Source organism: Zeus faber, assembly GCF_960531495.2.
Source record: "Zeus faber genome assembly, chromosome: 15".
In the NCBI taxonomy this organism is placed as follows: Eukaryota; Metazoa; Chordata; class Actinopteri; order Zeiformes; family Zeidae; genus Zeus; species Zeus faber.
This window is the reverse complement of record NC_137194.1, coordinates 6,372,445-6,393,299: the sequence shown is the minus strand read 5'-3', so window position 1 is coordinate 6,393,299 and position 20,855 is coordinate 6,372,445. Positions and strand designations below refer to the sequence as shown.

Genomic DNA, 20,855 nt, shown 5'->3' with positions numbered 1-20,855 from the left:
GTACAAACTTGAACACTTGGTTGTAGTAAATAATAATATATTTTTTTTTTATCTCAATAAAATGCCATTTTAATTATTTTTTATTTTATATCAAAAACAAAAAAAAAAGTTTGTGCTCATGAAGGTGAAATGTGTGTGAAGCGCTTCACACACCTGCTGAAAAGCGTCACGACATACGGCAACGAGCGGAACGCTTTACGGCGAGCATCGTTGTGTCGGGAAGCTAGCTGGCTAGCTAACGAAAACAGAGCATCGAATTGCAAATATTGGGGATAATTCTGTCGACTTTACTTCTCTAGCCTGAAGAATGGATGTCGGTGAACTTCTGAACTACCAGGTAGACATTTAGCGTCGTCGGTATCTGTGTTCTTTGTAGTGTTGAGTGCAAAGGAGCCCGGTTAGCGTTAGCTTGAACTTATTGAACGTGCATGTTTTGGCGCTTAGCATGTGAGTTCATCTTCATGTATATACAATTATATATGATACGCAGGTTAACCGGTTTATTGTTTATTTATTTTAGGCGTATTGTACACTGCCATTTTTCTACTATTTTAAACGTTTCCAATGTTTTGTATCGGGCCAATTCACTTTTATTGCAACTACAGTAAAATGAGCCTGTCCCAGTTAGTTGCAGAGGTGACTATTCACCAAGTACAACGAATGGAATACATTGCAAAGTTAAGTTTATTTCCAGATTCATTAAGCAGCCTGGTCGTGACCGTTATCCACCATCACAGGGAGACACCAAACTATGCAATTCCACTTTGCCATCAAGGTTATGAGTACGTCAGTTTACTGGGTGCAATTTCCTCTCACGTAACACGTACATCAGTACTGCACAATCCCATCCCATTTGGACACCATAAGTGTTGTGGTGTAAGTTTTCTAGCTTGATTTTTATCTATTTTCTATTTAGATTGGGGTTGTTAATCCCGTTTCCAACATGAAAATATCTTGCTTGGCTTCATTCATCTTCAAATAGTGCAGTCATGATCCAGAAATGTGTGTGTGTTTAATTTATTTAATTGTTTAATTAATAGTGTGATTAACAGTGACTGTTTTTTAACCACTAATATTACATTTTGGAATTGTGGAATGTGACGATTTTACAAAAAAATTGCAATCTGCTAATAATTGTGACTACTCTATCTTCAAACCAAACTGCCACCGTTCACATTTCAGCCTGACAGGGGAGCAAAGCGTCCTAGGGAGGATGATGGAGGCGGTGGCGGAGGTGGCGGTGGAGGAGGAGAGGAAGACGCCAGGGATTCCAGAGGAGGCAAACAGCAGAAGGGGCTTGTGGGACGGGAGCTGGCCAGACTGAGAGAGGCAGTAGGAGCCGTAGCCGGAGATCAAAGCCCGGAGTCGGAGGAGACCAGCCGAGACAGGAAGAAGATCCTGGAGAAACTGATGGATCAGGATGGAGAGGAGCCCGAGGTGGGTGGGTGGGTGGCTGGGGAGAACCGATGCGATACATAGGCCTATAGCTAGATGGATACTTTATTCATCCCTGGAGGGAATTTGCAGTGTCACAGCAGCTCACTGATAAAAGATAGACAATAAGAATAAAAATCTGAAAAATAAAATGTCAATATATGGAAACGGTTAGTTGTACACAATAAAATGACAATATACACAAAACCGAACGATATGTGATATAGTAATGTCCCAAAATATAACAAAAAAAAAAAAGAATGAAATAAACAGTGAAACAGATAGATGAACCTAAAGATGATAAAAGTATTTAACAGTAATATACAATAAACCAAAAAAAAAAATCACGTTCTGGTTGATTTCATGATCTCTAATTTAACTGCAGCTAAATGCAGCTTTAACCTTGTGTACGAGTGTGTTTTTAATTCAATTTTCATAATTTGAGTGAAGCACCTCATGTGCTTTCTGGATGTACATGAATTGATGCAATCCATTTATATTCCTGCCCGGCAACATGTAAAGGTTCAGTGTGTGCAGAACCAGTCTTGGGGAAAGGTGCTGTAATGTTCCCTAATGTCAAATGGTTGTGATTTCACCAACTCCTTATAGTACAATGTCTGATTAGCTTGATTACCCGCTCATTAGAGAAAGAGCAAAGGTACTTCCCTCCGCCCTCAAGGTCTTTTTGTCGTCATGGTAAAGGGAGAACTATTTTCTTTCCTACTTTCTGCTTTTTTTTCTGCCATCTTGCCCATGTGTCACCCTCTGCTGTGCAAATTCTTCAGGGGGAGCCGGTGGATGAGAGTTCTGTGAAGAAAATGATCTTGACCTTTGAGAAAAGGTCTTACAAAAACCAAGAGCTGAGGATCAAGTTTCCAGACAACCCGGAGAAGTGAGTGGGGTTTTTGTTTAAAATGTCTTAAGATATGGGCATGGCAAAGTCACACGTAATGGGCAGTTGTATAGTAGGTCTGCATCTCACAATTAAATCTATAATCAGTTGAACATTTTAACTTATGCTGTTTATCTCCGAAATTGTCCTGTAAAATAAGTACAAATTTGTGAATAACAATTTACCTAAATGGACATCTTGAAATTCAAAATTACATTCACATTTTTGTGAAGTTGTATCTAGCGCATATCATTATTTTTTTTAATTATTATTATTATTATTATTACTTTAGTGTTTTTGCTCAGTTTTATTATTTTTAGTCTTCTTGGCGTTTTTAGGCTAAGGTGTGTCGTCTTACCTGCCTGATGTTGGCGGGGCTTTTCGTTTGATATATTATCTCTTTTGCCCTTTTTGTCAATATCTTGTTTGCTCCATCTAAACCGGTGCCGTGTCCCTCCTTATTTTGCGGCATTGGAGCCAGTCATAACATACAAACTGTAGGAGTCCAAAACATATTCCGTGTTTGTGTCCTCACCAATGGAGTTCGCTTGCAGCTCCAGGGCAACATGTCCGAATCGTGTTTTATTTTAGTCCCAAAGTTTAAAAAGTTGATGAAATGTCTCTGAGGGACGTGCAGTGTTCAGTCCGTTTGAATGGAACAGTGTCGTTGGGAACTTCCACACGGAGTGATTTCCTCCCACAGAGACGCCGTGAGGCAGGACTGTGGACTACAGGTAGTAGCCACGTTCAAATTTTTAGGATAAAGTAATAACACGCAGAAAGTGCATTGGCTTGTAGAAGAAATTCTGCTTGTCACCGGGGCTCTGAAAACTCACATCACCGCGTCATTACGTCAGCCGACGCTGCGTTCATTCTAAACTCTGAAAATTGTAACTCGTTTTAGTAGTAAGGCTGATGTAAACACGAGCGACGGCACGTACTGATACTACGTTCCATGGGAAATCATTATTATTTTACACAAAATATCACTTAAACGGTTTCAAGACTACAGTTTTATTGGATACAGTTTGATGATGATTCATCAATTTACAGCCCTTCTGCCTGTCAAGGCAGAAAGCTGTCAAGAGCGGGCCTCGTTTGTCCAAGCTCAATAAATACACTTTGTTCTCATTGATTTCCATTTCAACAACCATTAGTCGTTCCCAGAATAGCGGTAACATTTTTCTTTGTTGGCGATTATTCTTGTGTTTCAAATTTCCATTCATCTTTTGTCCCGCTGGTCATTGAATGCATCAGAATGAATGTATTGGATTTGCAGGGATTTGACCTGTTGGTACCATTGTTCAGCCTGTTTAGTATGTGGTTAAAACTTCTCAGATATATGCCCACACAATGATGGGATACTGCTGCCAGCATCGTGTGCAGTGTTTTGCGTACCATGATATTTCACCGGGCATTTATCCTGGTACTTTTCGTGTACTATTTGAGCTTACTATCGTTTCTGGACACACTTGAGACATTCACGTGATGCAGCTTTACCCTTGAGGGCCCTTTTTTTTTTTTTTTTTTTAATATATATATATTTTTAACCGGCCCCTTCTATCTTGATGCAGGTTCATGGAGGCGGAGCTCGACCTGAACGACATCATCCAGGAAATGCATGTCATTGCCACCATGCCCGACCTCTACCACCTGCTGGTGGAGCTCAACGCTGTCCACTCCCTACTGGGCCTCCTCAGCCACGAAAACACGGATATCCTTTATAATTAATTAATTGATAATTGATTGCGTTTTTGGCTTATCTATCCTTGTCCATGCGTCTCAGAGTCGGCAATTAGCAATTTGTGTAGGCGGTGTTGGGAAGAAATAAGAGAAACTTTTGTTTTGGAATACTTTTACTGCATTAAACATGGTATTTTAGTAGTTTGCAAGTATTTCAATCGAAAACAGACGGTTATTTTTTCGGCTTCATATATATTTTATTTGGTTCATTATTACAGAACACGTCACTGTTTACCCACAAACAAACAAGTTCATTGGTGAGTCCATCTGCTCCACCTCTTACCATTCTCCACAAAACAAGGCGCTTACTAGAGAGGTGCAGTGGAGAGGCAAGAAGAGGTTTTCTATTCTGGGAAACACTTTCCCCCTGGAAGGAAAAAAAAAAAAAAAAAAAACATTATTGCAAGGGCTTTGATGACCGAAATACATGTTGAATTATTCCTGCTTTGGTATTATTTCATGTGGATGTGGACAGGTGATAGAATGTTGCTTTATTATTCCTGACCGCTTCGCCCCACATATCGCCATAGCGGTTGTAGATCTGCTTCAGGAGCTGACGGACATTGACACCCTCCACGAGAGTGAGGAGGGGGCCGAGGTGCTCATAGACGCACTGGTGAGTTTCTATCAGGACGTGGAGCAGCTTTCAACCCCTCTTTCTGTCTGCATATATTGGGGACGACTATGTATCTTTCATGTGATATTTACACACAAGGAAAATCTGAGAAACAATTATTAGCAAAGTGACAGGTAGAGCAGTGGTCGTCAAACTTTTTTTGCCTAGGATTTCAAGGACTTGACTGCACCTCCCCCCCCCCCCCCCCCAAGAAAAAAAAAAGTACTACTAATGGATAGGTTAAAAGCAGAGAACTCATTTCACCGGCCACCATTGGAAGTGTGTGTGAGTGTGTGTGTGTGTGTGTGCGCGCGCGCGCCGCTGTCGCAACATAAGTGCATGTGTTGTGGTGTGTGTGTGTCTGTGTGTGTGTGTGTGTGTGTGTGTGTGAGACAAATAAAGATTCTACTTCTAATGCAGCCTTAAAGGCAACATTTAACTATATTACCATATAATTCTAACGAAAACCACAATCCCATGATATCTAGTCTCATATCACGATATCGATATCATGACGTAATGCCCAGCCACATGATGTGTAGTCCCCCCCCCCGTTTGAATCTATTAACTGGCATAGTGAGTAATAAAAGCCCAACAGGAGATTTGTAGCAAGGCAGTCATGTAGCAGAACATGGTGTTCCAATTAGGGAGATGAGCCACTGCAGCGTCCGGTCCCACCACCCCACCCTCCCATGCCACATTCAGGGGGTGGGGGGGAAGTGGTTACAGGGCCCGGCAAGGCTCGTCGAACCTTTCTTCCTTATCTCCCTTCTCTCCCTCTTGGTAATACTCTGTCCTTGTAGCCGGGAAGCCAGGTGTTGGCCTCGATAAGATGAATCCACAAAAGCCGTTCTTGACGCTCGGTGGCGCCTCATAAATCCACCCTCGTAACCGTCCGTCACATCTCATCTGTAGCGGTGCAACTGAGCCGCTTCGTTAGCCGCAGCCACCATAAACATTCCCGCATGCAAGAATGTATAACCTATGATATTTGATACATTTGGAAGAAATTGGTTTTCAATCACCAAAATCCCTAAATACTCAATCAACCAATGCAAATGAATGCAAATCACAAGTGTCGTGTTCCGCAGAATTCCTTTACATTCTGGTCTTTTCTGTTGTTTTATTGCTCTTTTATTCGTCTGTCTCTTTCCCGTGTTTGAGTAATGGACCTTGCACCACAAGCTTACTCTCCATGCCGAAATCTAATGCCAATGTAACATGAGTTTGTGGAGTTCCTGCTAACAAATAAGAGCACCAGGTTGCATATTACATATTTAGAAACATAGTTACGGTGTTATTTATGTTGTTTCTGATAAATGGTACAACTGTATCCCCGATTGCAGTCTCCTTTCAAACCATAACCCAGCCTGTGTTTATCTGACCGGCAGTTGGAGGGTCAGGTGGTGGCCCTGCTGGTGCAGAACATGGAGCGTCTGGACGAGCAGGTGAAGGAGGAGGCCGACGGAGTCTACAACACGCTGGGTAAGGAGTGTCGCAACATTGGGGGTGGGGACAGATTGTCATGGAACCCGAGTACGTGTTTAATTTTGCTCTCGTCAGACAGTGGAATTGTAGGAGGGAAAACATACTGGAGAGGGAAACTAGATGGAAAACCTGCAATATTCAAGATGTTTGTCACACACATATACATAAGAGCATACATATATGTAGTGAAATGACATTGTAACGCACCCGGAGATTTGCCCAATAAGTACTAATTGACAGTCCATGTCAAGTCCTCCGTGATTTGGACACCCGGGTACTTGAAGCTGCTCTCCCCATCCACAGAAGTCCCATTAATCATCAACGGCGCGTGCGTCCTAGTTTGTAGCCCTCTCCTAAAGTCCATAATCAGCTCCTTCGTTTTTCTGACATTCAGGAGGAGGCTGTTGTCCTGGCACCAGAGTGACAGGTCAGCCACCTCCTCGTGGTAGGCCTTCTCATCGTCGGTGATCAGGGCCACAATGACGGTGTCGTCAGCAAATTTGATGATGATATTGGAGCTGGACCTGGCCACACATTCATGTGTGTACATGGAGGACAGTAGGGGGCTGAGGACGCAGCCCTGGGGGGATCCTGTGTTCAGGGTCAGGGTGCTGGACGTGTGCCTCCCCACCCAAACCACCTGGGGCCTGGTTGCAAGGACGTCCAGGATCCAGGCACACAGTGGAGTGTTCAGTCCTAGCTCCCGCAGTTTGACAGCCAGTCTGGTGGGGACTATGGTATTGAAAGCTGAACTGTAGTCAATGAACAGCAATCTCACATAGCCCCCCTTCCGGCCATCCAGGTGCGTGAGTGTGGTGTGCAGTACCTGGGAGGCCGTGTTGTGCGTGGATCTATTATGCGAACAGCAGCGGGTCAATGGGGCAGGGAAAGGAAGCGCTAATGCAATCCTTAATAAGCCTCTCGAAGCACTTCATGACCACTGAGGTTAGGGCCACCGGACACTAGTCATTCAAGCAGATTGGAGAGGCATTCTTCGACATAGGGATGATGGTGGACCTCTTGAAGCAGGACGGTGCCACCAACTCGGCCGGGGAGGCGTTGAATATCGTAGTGATCACCGGGCTTAGCTGGTTAGCACAGGTCTTCAGTGCACGTCCAGATATGCCTGCAGCTTTCCTGGCGTGCACACACATCAGAGCCCTCCTAACGTCATGCTCAGACACAGTGCGTGCTCATCCCCAGCTGTGTAACTCAAATTAGCTGGTGAGCTAGCAGTGTTGTTGCCAGCCTCAGACCAGGCTGAAAAGAAGTTCAGGTCGTTAGCTAGGGAGGCATCCACACAGGTCGCTGAGGAGGGGCTGCTCTTGTAGTTAGTTATAGTCAGCAGCAGGGTCTGGTGTCTCATTGTTCCATCTTTAGCTCCACTATGTCCCTGTATGCCCATTAAACGTCCTTCACCGCCCTCCGCAGTTTGTAGGACGCCGCTTTGTTGTTGTCCATGTTGCCGGATACCACACCGTCATTGTAACGGCTGTGCGAGCATTCAGAGCGCTGCGGATGGATTTATCAACCCACGGTTTCTAGTTAGGAAATATCCAAACTTTCACTGTCTGTATGATGCTGTCCGCTTTCGTGGCTATGAAATTCATAGCAACCTCCATAAACTCGCTGACATCACTGGAACTTGATTGGAACATGTCCCGGTCAACGTCACTTGTAGCGTCCTGTAGCGCGGCCTCTGATTGGTCTGACCACCGCTTTAAGTCCCTCGTAACTACCCTTCCACGTACAATGCTATGCTTTTAAACAGGAAGCAATGAGATGGCGGCGTGGTCCGATTTCCCGAAAGCAGGGAGCGTCCGTGTGTCCGTTCTTGTGCGGTGTGTAGCAGTGGTCCAAAGTTCTTTCTCCCCTGGTGGCACATGTGTTAATGGAAATTAATAATGCTGTGCAATAATGCTGTGCAGTGTCCGCTTGCGGTGGAACATAAACTGCTGTGATGATGACCGTGCTGAATTCCCGGGGGAGGTAGAATGGATGGCATGAGATGGTCAGCTGTTCCAGTTTCGGCGAGCAGGAGAGGGTCTCGATGTTGTCGGGGTTACACCAGCTGCTGCTGCCTTGGATTTTCCCGACACCCCCCGGATCAGTCGGCTCAGAACATGGAGAAGGCCTCCGTCAGCCAGGGGACGCAGCAGTTTCTTGTATCCCTTTGGAATGTAATCCTCACCCGAAGGTCATCCATCTTATTTTTCTAGGGACTGGACATTGGCAAGAAGGATGCTAGGCAGAGGTGGACGGTAATGTTGCGTCCTCATTCTGGTCGGAATGCCGCCTCGTTTACTACGGTGCTTCCTCCAGCGGCGCACCCTGTGGAACAGCGACTCCATTGTTGTTGCTATTTTCTTTGTTGAAAGTGTTGGCGTGTAGAATCTCCCGCGGCCACTCTGGATCTGTGGATGAAATGTCCCAAAGTTGTTCTTTCAGGGAATTTTTTTAATAATAAAAAAAAATAAAAATGAATATATATATTTTATGTTTTGTATCGAAACCGTTCTGTACGCGCCCTACTTTTATATGCACACGTGAACCGCGGTATTACAATATCTCGGTAGAAGTCCACCGGACATGGTGACGTTGCGTACGGGTGCGCCGTGCCGTAAGTGCACACTTCCTAATGAATCAACCGTGCACAGCCACGCAAGCCTTTTCAATAGAATCACCAAATAAAACGACATAGAAATGTTTCTGTAAAGAGGCCAAACAATTTAAATGTGTTTTATCTGAGTCTACATTGTACCAGACCCAGAGCTGCTGTCGGATTTGCTAATTTTTCAAGACCCGTTTTAAATACAAACGGGGTCGGGGTGTCCAGTTAGAAAATAACCCCCTGGGATGGCCATGTCCCTTTTTTATTTCCAACTTCTCTTCACACTCTCTCACTTCCACTCGCACCAGGCACTCGCCGTCCCTCTCTCCTCTCCTTCTACACTCATTATACACTCCTTATACACCGGTGACTTGTCCCCTAGACACCTGGGAGAATTACTCACTACCCTGGGCATCTCCCTTCCAATCACATGAACTTATGCAAGTTATAACAACCCACCAATACTTTTGAAAACCGTGGTACATACCGAACCATGGGCATACTGTACCATCACATCCCTAATAGAAATCTCCAGCGACGGTAGCAGAGGTTAACTGCTTATTTTGGCTGTGATGTTTCTTTGCGTCTCGTCTCTAACACAATTAGAGTTGTCAGCCATTGTCCTTTTCTTACCTGATGATATCAATTTAATCGCAGTCGATTGTTTATTTTTGGGGCTGCATGCTATTGCTAAATTCATTTTTATTTTATTTTTTTTCAAAGAGACTCGAGCTAGATTAGAGTCCCCATAGAGCGCAACACTGGCCGTCCACTTTTTGAGCGGCTCCGTTCCCATTCATATACTCCACTGACGTTTCAGAAAATCCTTGTATAAAGAGCTTGAAGCCTTGAACCAAGCCAACCAACTACCGAGATGAATCGTGATCATAAAGCATTTTATTCGGAGGAAAACAAACATTGGAAAACGAGGGGGAAAGGCAAAGATGCAAGGCTGTGTACATAGTTGTTTTAATAGTAAATGAACTACTCATCCCATAAACCACTGCGAATGACACCTTTTTAGTTTAGTTCGCTTCTTCTTGAATTTAACCTTTGTCATTTTTACAGTGTTTATATTATTATGAAAGTGTTAAAACAAAGCCTTCAGTGGTAGCAGTAACTCACTAGTCGATAGGCTCGGCCCTCTAGCTTCGTTCTTATTGACTTTGCCCCGCACGCATGCATGCCCTTCTGAAAAATTGAATGTACCCATCAGCCAGTGTGGTAAACATTTCCATGGTAACAGCAAGTTCCACCAATATGAGAGGTCGCTGTTACACTGTGGGTGGTGTAGTACTTCTCCAGTACATTGCAAATAAAACATGTTTTTCTAAAAACAAGGTTGATAACATACAGTGGCTTCTACAGGAGCATATACCAGCGTTTCACAATCTCATAGCTCGTGGAAAGTCTACCTTGGATGGTTACGATATTATGGCTAATAATCAAAATTCTAGTTTCAGAATATGAATGGGGTTTTCGCTTCCTGAAACTCACTGTTGAGCTCTCTAGGCTTTATTTTTCCATAGGAGTAAGCTATTACAGTTCTGTCTCTTCTGCCGTGCTGGACATTTTTTCAATGACAGCCAAGGAAATGTCGCCACCACACCCCTTTCCCTCCCAAGTCCCCCTTGAATGTTTTTACAATTTTTATTTTATTATATTTTATTTTATTTTTTAACAAAAGGCACTACTGGAATCCTTCTCCCTATTATGTCTTCAGAGCTGAGAGCCTGAGTGTACACACACTCCCCTCAATAGCAGCCGGAGACAATCTCCCCAAATCCCATTCAGTGTTCTGGCAGCGAGCGGGAAGGAGTGAATGGACGACGCTAGCTCGGCTCAGCCTGCCCCAGGGGGCGGCAAATAGCGGGAGCGAAGGTGTGATCTCTCCAATCAGTCGCTCTGCTCCCACACTGTTTTTTTTTGGGGGGGGTTTTTTTGCGCTGAATTGGCTCTTGAATGATGATCAAGTTATTTATTTATTTATTATTTTCTCTTTTTTTCTATTTTACTCTCTTCATTTCGGCGAACTGTCATGGGAGTGGGGTCTTAGTTGTGAATGTTGACTGTTTTTATGGTGTGTGTATGTGAGGGAGAACCTGCATACATTCGAGGTCTTTATTTGTGTGTGTGTGTGTGTGTGTGTGTGTGTGTGTGTGTGTGTGTGTGTGTGTGTGTGTGTGTGTGTGTGTGTGTGTGTGTGTGTGTGTGTGTGTGTGTGTGTGTGTGTGTGTGTGTGTGTGTGTGTGTGTGTGTGTGGTGTCATGGGAGCTCTCCAGACTTGAAGGAAAAAAAAAAAAAAGCCCTTTGTCTGCCTCGTCCACCTGGCGCTCCCCTCCATGAGCCATCTCTCTCTGTCCCTCTAGTTTCAATCCCAGATGAAGCCCTCTTCACTTTGCCCCTGAGTGCTTCTCCTCCTTCTTTCTCTTCTCTTTTTTTTTTAAATTTGATTTTTTTCTTCGTCTTCCGTCCACGCTTCTATTTTCCAGGCCCTCTTCCTCTCCCCTAAGATCAGTCTCTCTCTCTCTTTCGGTCTCAGTCTCTCTCTCTCTGTCTCACTGTCCCCTCACGCAGCCATCTGCTCTTATAGAAACATAATGTGTCGGCAGCAGCTGCACAAGGAGAACAGAGAGACGTGCTCGGGGCCCTCGGCGGCCCCTACCGAGTGCGCTAGTCTTCTTTCTCTCGCTCTCCTGTTACCTCTCTCGCTCTCCTCTTTAGATTGAGCGCTCTTGTTCAACTCAAATTGTCCCCCCCGAATTAAGCTGTATTTATTTTTGTTGTATTTGCACACACGCGCATACACACACACACACACACACACACACACACTGGTCTTCCTCGCCCTCTTGTTCGTCTATAAGAAAAGATTTTGAAATACAAATTCATTTACTAGAGTTACTGTTTATGAAATGTCTTCATTTAAAAGTTTCCAAGTCTAATAGGATGATAGTTTGTTAAAAATAATACAATCTGTGGGGGTGGGGTAGCGTCCAAAAAAGTATTAAAAAAAAATAAAAATAAAAATAAAAAAGGATAACTAAGTTCTGATCACTCCCTCCCTCCCTCCAGCGATCATAGAGAACATGGCGGAGTTCCGACCGGGCCTGTGCACAGAGGCCGCACAGCAGGGCCTCATGCAGTGGCTCCTCAAGAGAATCAAGGTGGTCTGACTTAATTTTACCATGCCGGAAATTATACACTCCCTTGACAAGGGATGAGCGATTTATAAGGGTACCATCACTGGGAAGTTCACGGTATAGAAATTCCACATATATAAAATCTTTTATTTAACCTTTCTCTCTCCCTCCCATTCTCACTCAGGCAAAGATTCCATTTGACGCAAACAAGCTGTACTGTAGTGAAATCCTGGCAATCCTGCTGCAAAACAATGACAGTGAGTGTGTGTGTGTGTGTGTGTGTGTGTGTGTGTGTGTGTGTGTGTGTGTGTGTGTGTGTGTGTGTGTGTGTGTGTGTGTGTGTGTTTCAATAAACTGTCAAATTGTTAGTCAAATCTAGTTCTAATGAAACAGCCTAATCCCCAATTGCCATCCTAACAAAGTAGCAGCCTCTACTGCAGTTGGTTTTGACACATCAATTTACTCTTCTTACCTCTCCTTACTTGCCTTTCTTTTTTTTTCTCAATTCCCCCCTTTCTCCTCTCCCTCCTAGATACCAGAGAACTTTTGGGAGAAATGGACGGTATTGACGTGTTACTACAGCAGCTTTCTGTGAGTCCTCAATTGTATTCCTTTAAGTGCACTATTTATTTTTGTTCATGCGTTAAATTATTACGCTCTACCACTTCAGCTATATTCAACCGATTCATTCTTAGAAGCACTTACGGGAGTAAACAAAATTGGTTTTGGATTCATATTGGTATGTTTTTTTTGAATCATCCTCTCTGTTCTCTGTTTGGGCGTAACTTGGGATGTCGCCTCATCTGAAACGGTTGTTTTTTCCACAGGAAGTAAAGCGCCTCTTTTCACACACGTGGCTCGTTCTCCCCACACGTCTCGTTGCTCGCAGGTGTTCAAGCGCCACAACCCGGCCACGGCCGAGGAGCAGGAGATGATGGAGAACCTGTTTGACGCGCTGTGCTCCTGCCTCATGCTGGCGGCCAATCGGGACCGGTTCCTCAGAGGGGAAGGGCTTCAGCTCATGAACCTCATGCTCAGGTAAGAGGACCCACTTTCAGCGTGGGCACCGGTTGAAAGGCGCACACCATCTGTCCTCGGTTGCAACACTAGCCCCTGAGTTCCAAACTGGCTCTGGAGGCAACGTCGGCACAAGAAGTGCTTGTCGTGAGCTTCTTGAACTCTGTTTCTATGGCCGTGCAGCTGCACACAAGCCTAAGATCAACATGCGCAATTCTTGGAGTGGTGGAAAGCACGATGCCATTGAAGTCTGGAGCATTGGAAATGTGTTCTCTCAAATTCTGTTAATTCTATGTCTGGAATCAACGCAAAAAATTGTGTTATAATCACATAATATTTTGTAGAAAAGGTGAACGGTTACAGAAGAATTAACTTCCAAGCACATAAAGCCATAGTTTGGCTCTGAAGTCTAACGCCAACAGAAGAATACCGTTCCCCAGTCTCCCTCCAAGCACCGTTTTGGCGTGTCTGTATGTTAAATGTCAGCTTTGCAGCTACTTTAGCTGAGGTTAATTGAATATTGTAATAGCTTGCAGCGCAACATGCAGCTCATGTCTGCAGTGCCAAGCGTCTCTAGATTAACGGATGAAGGAATAGGGTTATGGTCGTGAACACAATCCAGAGTTAAATGCTATTTTTCTTTTAGTTTTTTTCTAGTCTATTTGGAATTGGTCTATGTATCTTTTCTTCTGGAGAAACCGAGAGCTGGCTCTTGCTGAGCGGATCAGGGTTCTCGCCCTCTCCGCTTCACCTCTTGTGATCGGACCTCACTTCCCCTCTCTATATGCAAATGTTGTGATTATAATATAGCAATCTATAATATAATCTCATTGAGAAAGATTGAGATTCATTTTTGTTTGTTAGTTTCTTACTTGTATGGAAAATGAAAAACAGAAACCTAACAGAGAATTGCAGTGAGGTTTGTTTTACTTCTCCTCCAGACAGCAGTGCAGCGTGCAAGCTGGTTCCCAACTTGCATGCTGGTTTTCCTGCGTTTTTATTTTACATCATTTTATTTTTCGTTTGTTTCCTACATGTTAGAATTTTTTTTCAAACACAACTGAGTAAAGGGACTGACTGTCCAGTTCCGTTTCTGTGGGACTTAATTTAGTAGAAACTGGATGTTTTTGTGTAAATACTTTACATGTAAATAACAAATCCTGCACTTCTATAACGAGGTGACCGCATTTGCCACATTATATTATGTCTGTGCGCGATAAAATCGTCAATTGGCAATTGCTGCCCCCCAGCGATCACTGATTGAAATTTTGCACAAACGCCCAAGCCTTGCTGGCTGCCCAAGTTTGGAAATGGTGGTAACATTTGGAGCACGACGGGATTCTAGTTGCAATATGTGGTGCAGTGATGATGATACGGGTGCTGTCAGTGAAACAGGATTGCAGGTAATATTCTGGAATATTTTTCCAAGGAAAACAAACCCAAGTCATATCAAACCTGTCAGATAGCCAAGAGAAAGAAACTAGATTTTATTTCAAATTACTTCAGAAAGTTATTTTCAAAGGCTTAATACTGAACCATATCTAAGAAGTCGAAGTTGTTCTCAATTGAGAAAGAAACTCATTGGAGTCTCACCGTACGGCAACAAAATTTAATTAGATTTATTAAAACAGGGCCTTATCTACATTGCCTTCCGGGCGGTTGGTTTGGAATGTTCTTTTCAGTGTTTTTAATAATAATAATTATTGTTATTGTTTGGCGGCCCCTTATTGTTATTGTTTGGGGGAAAAAATTCAGAGAATTTCGAAGCCCTAAAATCTCTGGAACACCAACTTCGGCATAACACACGAATATGGTTACGTCTTGTTTGAACTGCTCTGTCACAAAGACCTTGTGTTTGAAGTTTCATCCAAATCGATCCCCATATGGACAGATATTAGCAAAAAGAGCCTTCCAAATTTAGAGCGATTTTAACATGGGCGAGCCAGTACATCTGACACTGAAATATGTCCAACCTCAATAAAACTATATGGAACACATAGTCGGCATAAGCTACAAACGTGGTTGAAGTGTCATTTAAAATCGATTTGTAACAAGGCTCTTGTGGTTTATATTCCATCCGAATAGATCCACATACAGAGCAGATATTTGAGAAAAACTGAACAAATTTGACCCGAAATATTCAGTTGGTATTAGTAAACTGACACGTCAAACGTGACGTTCTAAAATGAACAAGATGAGATTTGGAGTAAGACACTTTATGACGTCATCATATTATTTATTTTAAATGTTCAGATTGAAAATGTCGAGTAGGACTGTGTCCAGAGTGCGCTGTGGACGCAGTCACTTTGTAGTCTTTAGTCTTTAAACGATCGTTTTACGTGTGTATTTCTATCTAATTATCTTTTTATATCTTATTCTATAGCAGGGGTGTCCAAACCTTTTTCACTTAGGGCCACATACAGAAAAATATGCGAAGGGCTGAGCCACTCACTAGAGGCGAGGTATATCGTCTCACCTCAAGTGTATTAAAGTTAGCAAAATCAATCAAATGTAGGTAAATTATGCTTGATAATTCAATATGCTTCAAGAAAAAAAAACAGCCTACATCACGGCATTGCATTAATGAGTTTTCATTTTTTTTGTTGCAAAAAAGGTTGGCAGCACATTCTCAAAACAGCAGCCTCAGATTGCTTCTTAGTCAGGATGTTGATCCCCCTTCACAGCCCTGTATAAAGGGGGAAAAGGGATGGGTATATTTGAAGCTTGTAATGCAAATAAGTTATTGGGCTTGTTAGCACATCAACTAACGTTTGTTAGAAAATGTTTTCAACTTTAATTGACTGAATTTATTAAATAATTGGGCTTATTAACACATGCATACTGTGTAATATATTTTTAATTCACCTATAATGGGAGCAGCGTTGCACTCAGTGGGAGCAGTGATGCTGCGCTTTGGGATTCGAGAACAGCTTGATTTCTCTCTCAATGACAGTAAAATCTTGGAAACGTTGACGGAATTCTGTCATGAGGGATCGCTGCAGCACAGAGCCGCTACTTAACCAACGCACATCAGAATGGTAGACTAGGTCCCCGTATTCAGCATCGACATCAGATAGGAAAGCTTGAAATTCTCTGTGGTAGAGCCCTCGTGAACGAATTATGTTGGCAGTTTTCACAGCAGTGTTCCTCACAACGCCAAGCTGGAATGTCTTGGCACAGAGGGCTTTTTGGTGGATGATACAGTGCATTTTAACAGCCTCACCGCCACTCTCTTGCACCTTGGCGCACACCATAGAGGCCATTCCTTTGCACTTGCCTGTCATTGCTGGAGCCCCGTTGTTGTGCCTTTGAGACTCCTAAAATCAAGCAGCTCCTCTGAAAGGCAAAAGTTATCGTCAACTCCCCGCAAAAAAATTAACAGCTGTCTGGTATCTTTGGCATCTGTGTGGTCATCACATGTAATCGGGTAAAAATCAAAAGCCCAAGCTTTATCTGACACTTGATGTTTTAAGTTACTCGACAAGTCTTCTTTGCCTCACAACTGTGTTCCTGGACATGCTAACGTTGTTGAATTTCTCGTTCTTTGATTGCTCTTGTTTTGTGGAGAAGCTGCCTTGTTCAAGACAGTAGCTCTACCTAGAGTCAAAACTAAGAAGTTCAATACAGTCAAGCACAAGTTTCATGTGTGGGCCATATTGCATTATATTTTTAGAATTTGCTGCGGGCCAATTAAAATTGGACCACGAGCCGCAGTTGGCCCGCGGGCCGTTGTTTGAACACCCCTGTTATATAGCTTCTTACCTGGTAGTTGTCAGATGTGTTCGATTGTTATTCTAAATCCATGGTCCCCATTTCTTTGACGGAATAATACATTTTTTTAATATATATATTTATCCTTAAAATGTTTTCAGCGTGTGCCTCAAACACTTAAATGTACGACTCAGTGCTGCTTTCACGATTCAGTGAGGCAGGAATAATAGAAGCGGCGCAATGGTAATTACCCACAGAAATTCCAAAATGTTTTTCATATTTCATGGAAAGGTTACTCGCTGAAAATGCTATCCAAGGAAAAAACTCAACAAATAAATGACGTGCCCAACACAGCACCAAACGGCCACCCGTCATTGAGAGTGCAACTCTATTTCCACAGACAACACCCTGAGTTATAACAATGAGAAGTTGTGGTTTACAGGCAAACATAGATGGTTGTTTATTAGACAGGAGGGTTACGCTGTGTAGACCGCATAGTGGTCCGGGAGACGAGCATCCAGGAGATGACAGACTGGGTGGAGCCCATGCTGCATTCAAGTAATGTTGGAAAATCATGCTGCGTTTCAGGGAACACGGGAAACTGTAAAAACGCACCCAATACGACTGAACTGGGCCCTGTGTATTGCTGCCTGCAATTATATTTATTATTATTATCGGTTTATGGAAAATATGTAACATGGTTTGTTTGGTAAAACAGAGAAACAGCAGTTTGTTATGGGCCTATTGTTCTTACTACTTCCAGGAAGGGGAAAGAGAGATGTGATCAAATACAGAATGTTTGAACGGTCTACACATGAGGCTGACAGAAGGCTAAGTACATCACTTGCTTTACAAACATAGATCAGTGTCACACTGAATCGAGCAGCACGTAGCTCCGGACTATTGGCCGGTCCAATCAATCAACGGGCGCTCGAGCATGGCGCAACTGAGACATGAACTTAAAGAGTCATTACGCGTATTTACCAAACCTTTGCCTCTGCAACTACCTGCTCTGATAATCACGTCTGTAGACAAGTAGATTTAAAAGCCAAATCAATATCTCATTATTGCAGCCCCCAAAAAATGTGATTATTCAGCAAAGAGAGGGAGAGAGAGAGAGAGAGAGAATTAGAGCATAAAAAAAGAAAGACAGGGGTGTACAGAGATGCTCTCACATCCAATCAAATTTACTTTTATTTAACCCCCCCCCCTCCGCTGATGATCTTCAGCATTTTTATTGAACAGAAATATGGAATAGTGTAGCTATTACGCTGTCATTCAAACCAGTGAATCACACTCTGACCAAAAAACCCTTCACACCTGCAGTGTCAAGTTACGTCTGCCTCACTCCCCTGTTATGGCCCTTCGCTAATCAAAACATAGTGCTCCTGTAATCTGTTGGCCCTAAAAAATATACAAACCTAGGATCTAATTGAGTTCCACTCCCAACGCTTGGGAATGGCCGGCTGTCAACAGCTGTCGAACTAAAGCAGTTACAGCTTAGCCTGTAGACGGCTGCGTGGCGTCCCTCGCGACCAGGCTAGGACGTCTGTCGTATGTGTCATTCCTGTCAGCTGCCATTGGTGAGGTTAAGAGGAAGTTGCATTGTGAGAGCTTTGTGCAGCCTTGGTCTGCTGCAGGTGTTGGGTAAGGATGGCAGTATACCTTGCTATCAGAAATGGGGAAAAAATGTCCTCTTACACATTTACATTGGCATTATGGTCTTTATCTTAATTTAAGTTGTGGGGCTGATTTGCTCAAAACTCAAGTCAGTTTGCTCTTTATAAACTTGGGTCCAAAGCTTACTCACACCGCTATCGTGCTTAATCTGAACCCCTTAACAATGTACGTTAGTCTTCAGCATGCAAAGCTATGTTCCTTGTGACCATGTTTGAATGGCATTGGCGTTTCTCACAATTTAAAATCTCCGCCGTCTGCCCCTAGGGAGAAGAAAATGTCCCGGACCAGTGCTTTGAAGGTCCTGGACCACGCCATGATCGGACCTGAGGGAACCGACAACTGCCATAAATTTGTAGACATTCTGGGCCTGAGAACCATCTTCCCCCTGTTCATGAAGACGCCCAAGAAGATGAGGAAGGCCGGCGTGTCGGAGAAGGAACACGAAGGTAGGTTTTAATGAACGCTCACATGTGGTGTCATCAATTTCTATATATCCAGAAAGGCACTGAATTTGACAGGTCAAATTCTATGTAAATCAATACAACTCAAAATTAAAAAAAGTTTTTAGCCGTAATTGATTGCTGCTAGTGGCGCAGATGCGCTTTTACATCATGTGATAATAATGGCAGCAGTTTGAATGCATGCTGTTGCTGGGTGATGGGTAAATGAACACTTTTCACATGATTTGAGGTTGATCATGTTTGGAACTTGTCAAAACGAAACCAAACTATTTTTCAAACGCATTATAATTCCGAATAGAGAGAGACGGTCGCCGATCTGCTGCTGCCTCTTTACCCATCACACTTTGCGGTCACCACTATCACCACTCTTGATGGACCTTCCCGTCTGTGCTGTTGAACCCTGTCTCTGTAGTGAGAGACAGAGAACACACACAAGGGGTGCGGTTCCAAGGGCAGGTGAAGAGAATGATATATATAAAAAATAGAGAGTGAAGCGAAACATGTGGAAAATCACATCTGATACGACGGTGTGAAGTGTGTGTGTGTGTGTGACTGTGTGTGTGTGTGTGTGTGTGTGTGTGTGTGTGTGTGTGTGTGTGTGTGTGTGTGTGTGTGTGTGTGTGTGTGTGTGTGTGTGTGTGTGTGTGTGTGTGTGTGTGTGTGTGTGTGTGTGTGGAATATCTACTCCTTCTCTGCCTCTTTCTCGGTCGCTCTCAGTCCATACTAATTAAGTTTCATACATGCATCAGAGCTCCCCAGCCCTCCCGAGGAGAACAAATTGGCTGCCACTGTGTCCTGTCTCACCTGGGGGCTGGATGAATTAACCCTTGACCTCCTGGAGCAGCAGGAGGAAGAGGAAAGAGAAGCAACCCATCCTAATGACCGAACCTTTCCCCTCTGTGCGTTGGAAGGCCCCCCTCCCCCCACCAGTCGGGTACTCACTTTAATGACGCGCACGGGGAAAGGCTAAAGCGAAGAAGCTCAAATCTAGAAACAAGTAAGCGGGGGGAATTTTGTGTGGCCAGTGACACTTTTTCCGGTGCTCCCCGTGGAATGCCGTCTTGACCAAAGTAAGCAGCGCGACGCATGCTAGGTAAATCGGTTGACTCTATACCATGAGGACAATTTCAAAGGCTGCCTCTCAATTTCGGTACAGCATTACCCTGTGACTAGACGTCCTCTGCGAAATCTTACCACGCAAGAGGGGATCTCTTATCTTCGGCTTGTCACGTAATTAATTAACGTTTCATTTCTTTGTGATTTTGCAACGTGATTCCGCATAGGCTCCCCCCATCGCGTCCCTATTGATTTGTCGTACAGTGAGCTATAGGCTTAATTAGGCTGTCATAGGGATTATTGAGTGGGGCTTCCTCCTCCATAAGACCACTAATTGAAAATGCCAGGGCTGAAGTGGTTCTCACCAATGACACAATAATATTGTAGATTAATTAACTATCAGCTGCTTCAAAGAGAAGTAATTAGGAAGCAGAAACCTCTCCCTCGGTCTCTCTCTCTCTCTCTCTCTCTCTCTCTCTCTCTCTCTCTCTCTCTCTCTCTCTCTCTCTCTCTCTCTCTCTCTCTCTCTCTCTCTCTCTCTCTCTCTCTCTCTCTCTCTCTCTCTCTCTCTCTCTCTCTCTCTCTCTCTCTCTCTCTCTCTCTCCACTCTCCCTCCGCCTCCATCATAAACCCTAGTGCGGAGATTGATCCCCATGAAATCCTTTCTGAAGTTGACACCACCCGGATAACCACCGACTGTCAGACTGTATTAGAATGTAAACAGACTTAATTGATAAAGACGCTACGGCTAAGGGAATGGGTTGAAGTGGAAAAACAAACAAACAAGCGAGGAAAATAACAACAGGGACTTTTCCAGCCGTAGACATTCTGATCACGTCGCCTTTGTCCGTCTTGCTCTTCCTCTCTCTGCGTTTGTGTGCCGGCGCACGTAGAGGCGCCATTATCAGCGAAATGAAGATTGTGCGATAGAAATTGGTGGCATCCGGTTGCTGCATTTGGGCAGTTAGTGATGCGAGTATGAGAAAACAGAAGTAAATGGCTT

General features: G+C 43.8%; 1 protein-coding gene across 1 annotated transcript in view; it reads left to right on the top strand.

Annotated features, from left to right (window-relative positions):
- The first annotated feature begins 233 nt into the window (after positions 1-233).
- The window catches only part of ctnnbl1 (catenin, beta like 1), a 45,307-nt gene continuing 24,685 nt past the window's right edge, over positions 234-20,855 (top strand). Inside the window, exons 1-11 of the mRNA XM_080015451.1 lie at positions 234-337; positions 1,183-1,437; positions 2,220-2,326; positions 3,901-4,052; positions 4,600-4,685; positions 6,077-6,170; positions 11,860-11,951; positions 12,112-12,184; positions 12,460-12,518; positions 12,817-12,965; positions 18,600-18,781. Of these exons, the coding sequence (XP_079871577.1) occupies positions 308-337; positions 1,183-1,437; positions 2,220-2,326; positions 3,901-4,052; positions 4,600-4,685; positions 6,077-6,170; positions 11,860-11,951; positions 12,112-12,184; positions 12,460-12,518; positions 12,817-12,965; positions 18,600-18,781 (1,279 nt within the window). The 5' untranslated portion in view covers positions 234-307. The remainder of the gene's footprint in view (positions 338-1,182; positions 1,438-2,219; positions 2,327-3,900; positions 4,053-4,599; positions 4,686-6,076; positions 6,171-11,859; positions 11,952-12,111; positions 12,185-12,459; positions 12,519-12,816; positions 12,966-18,599; positions 18,782-20,855) is intronic.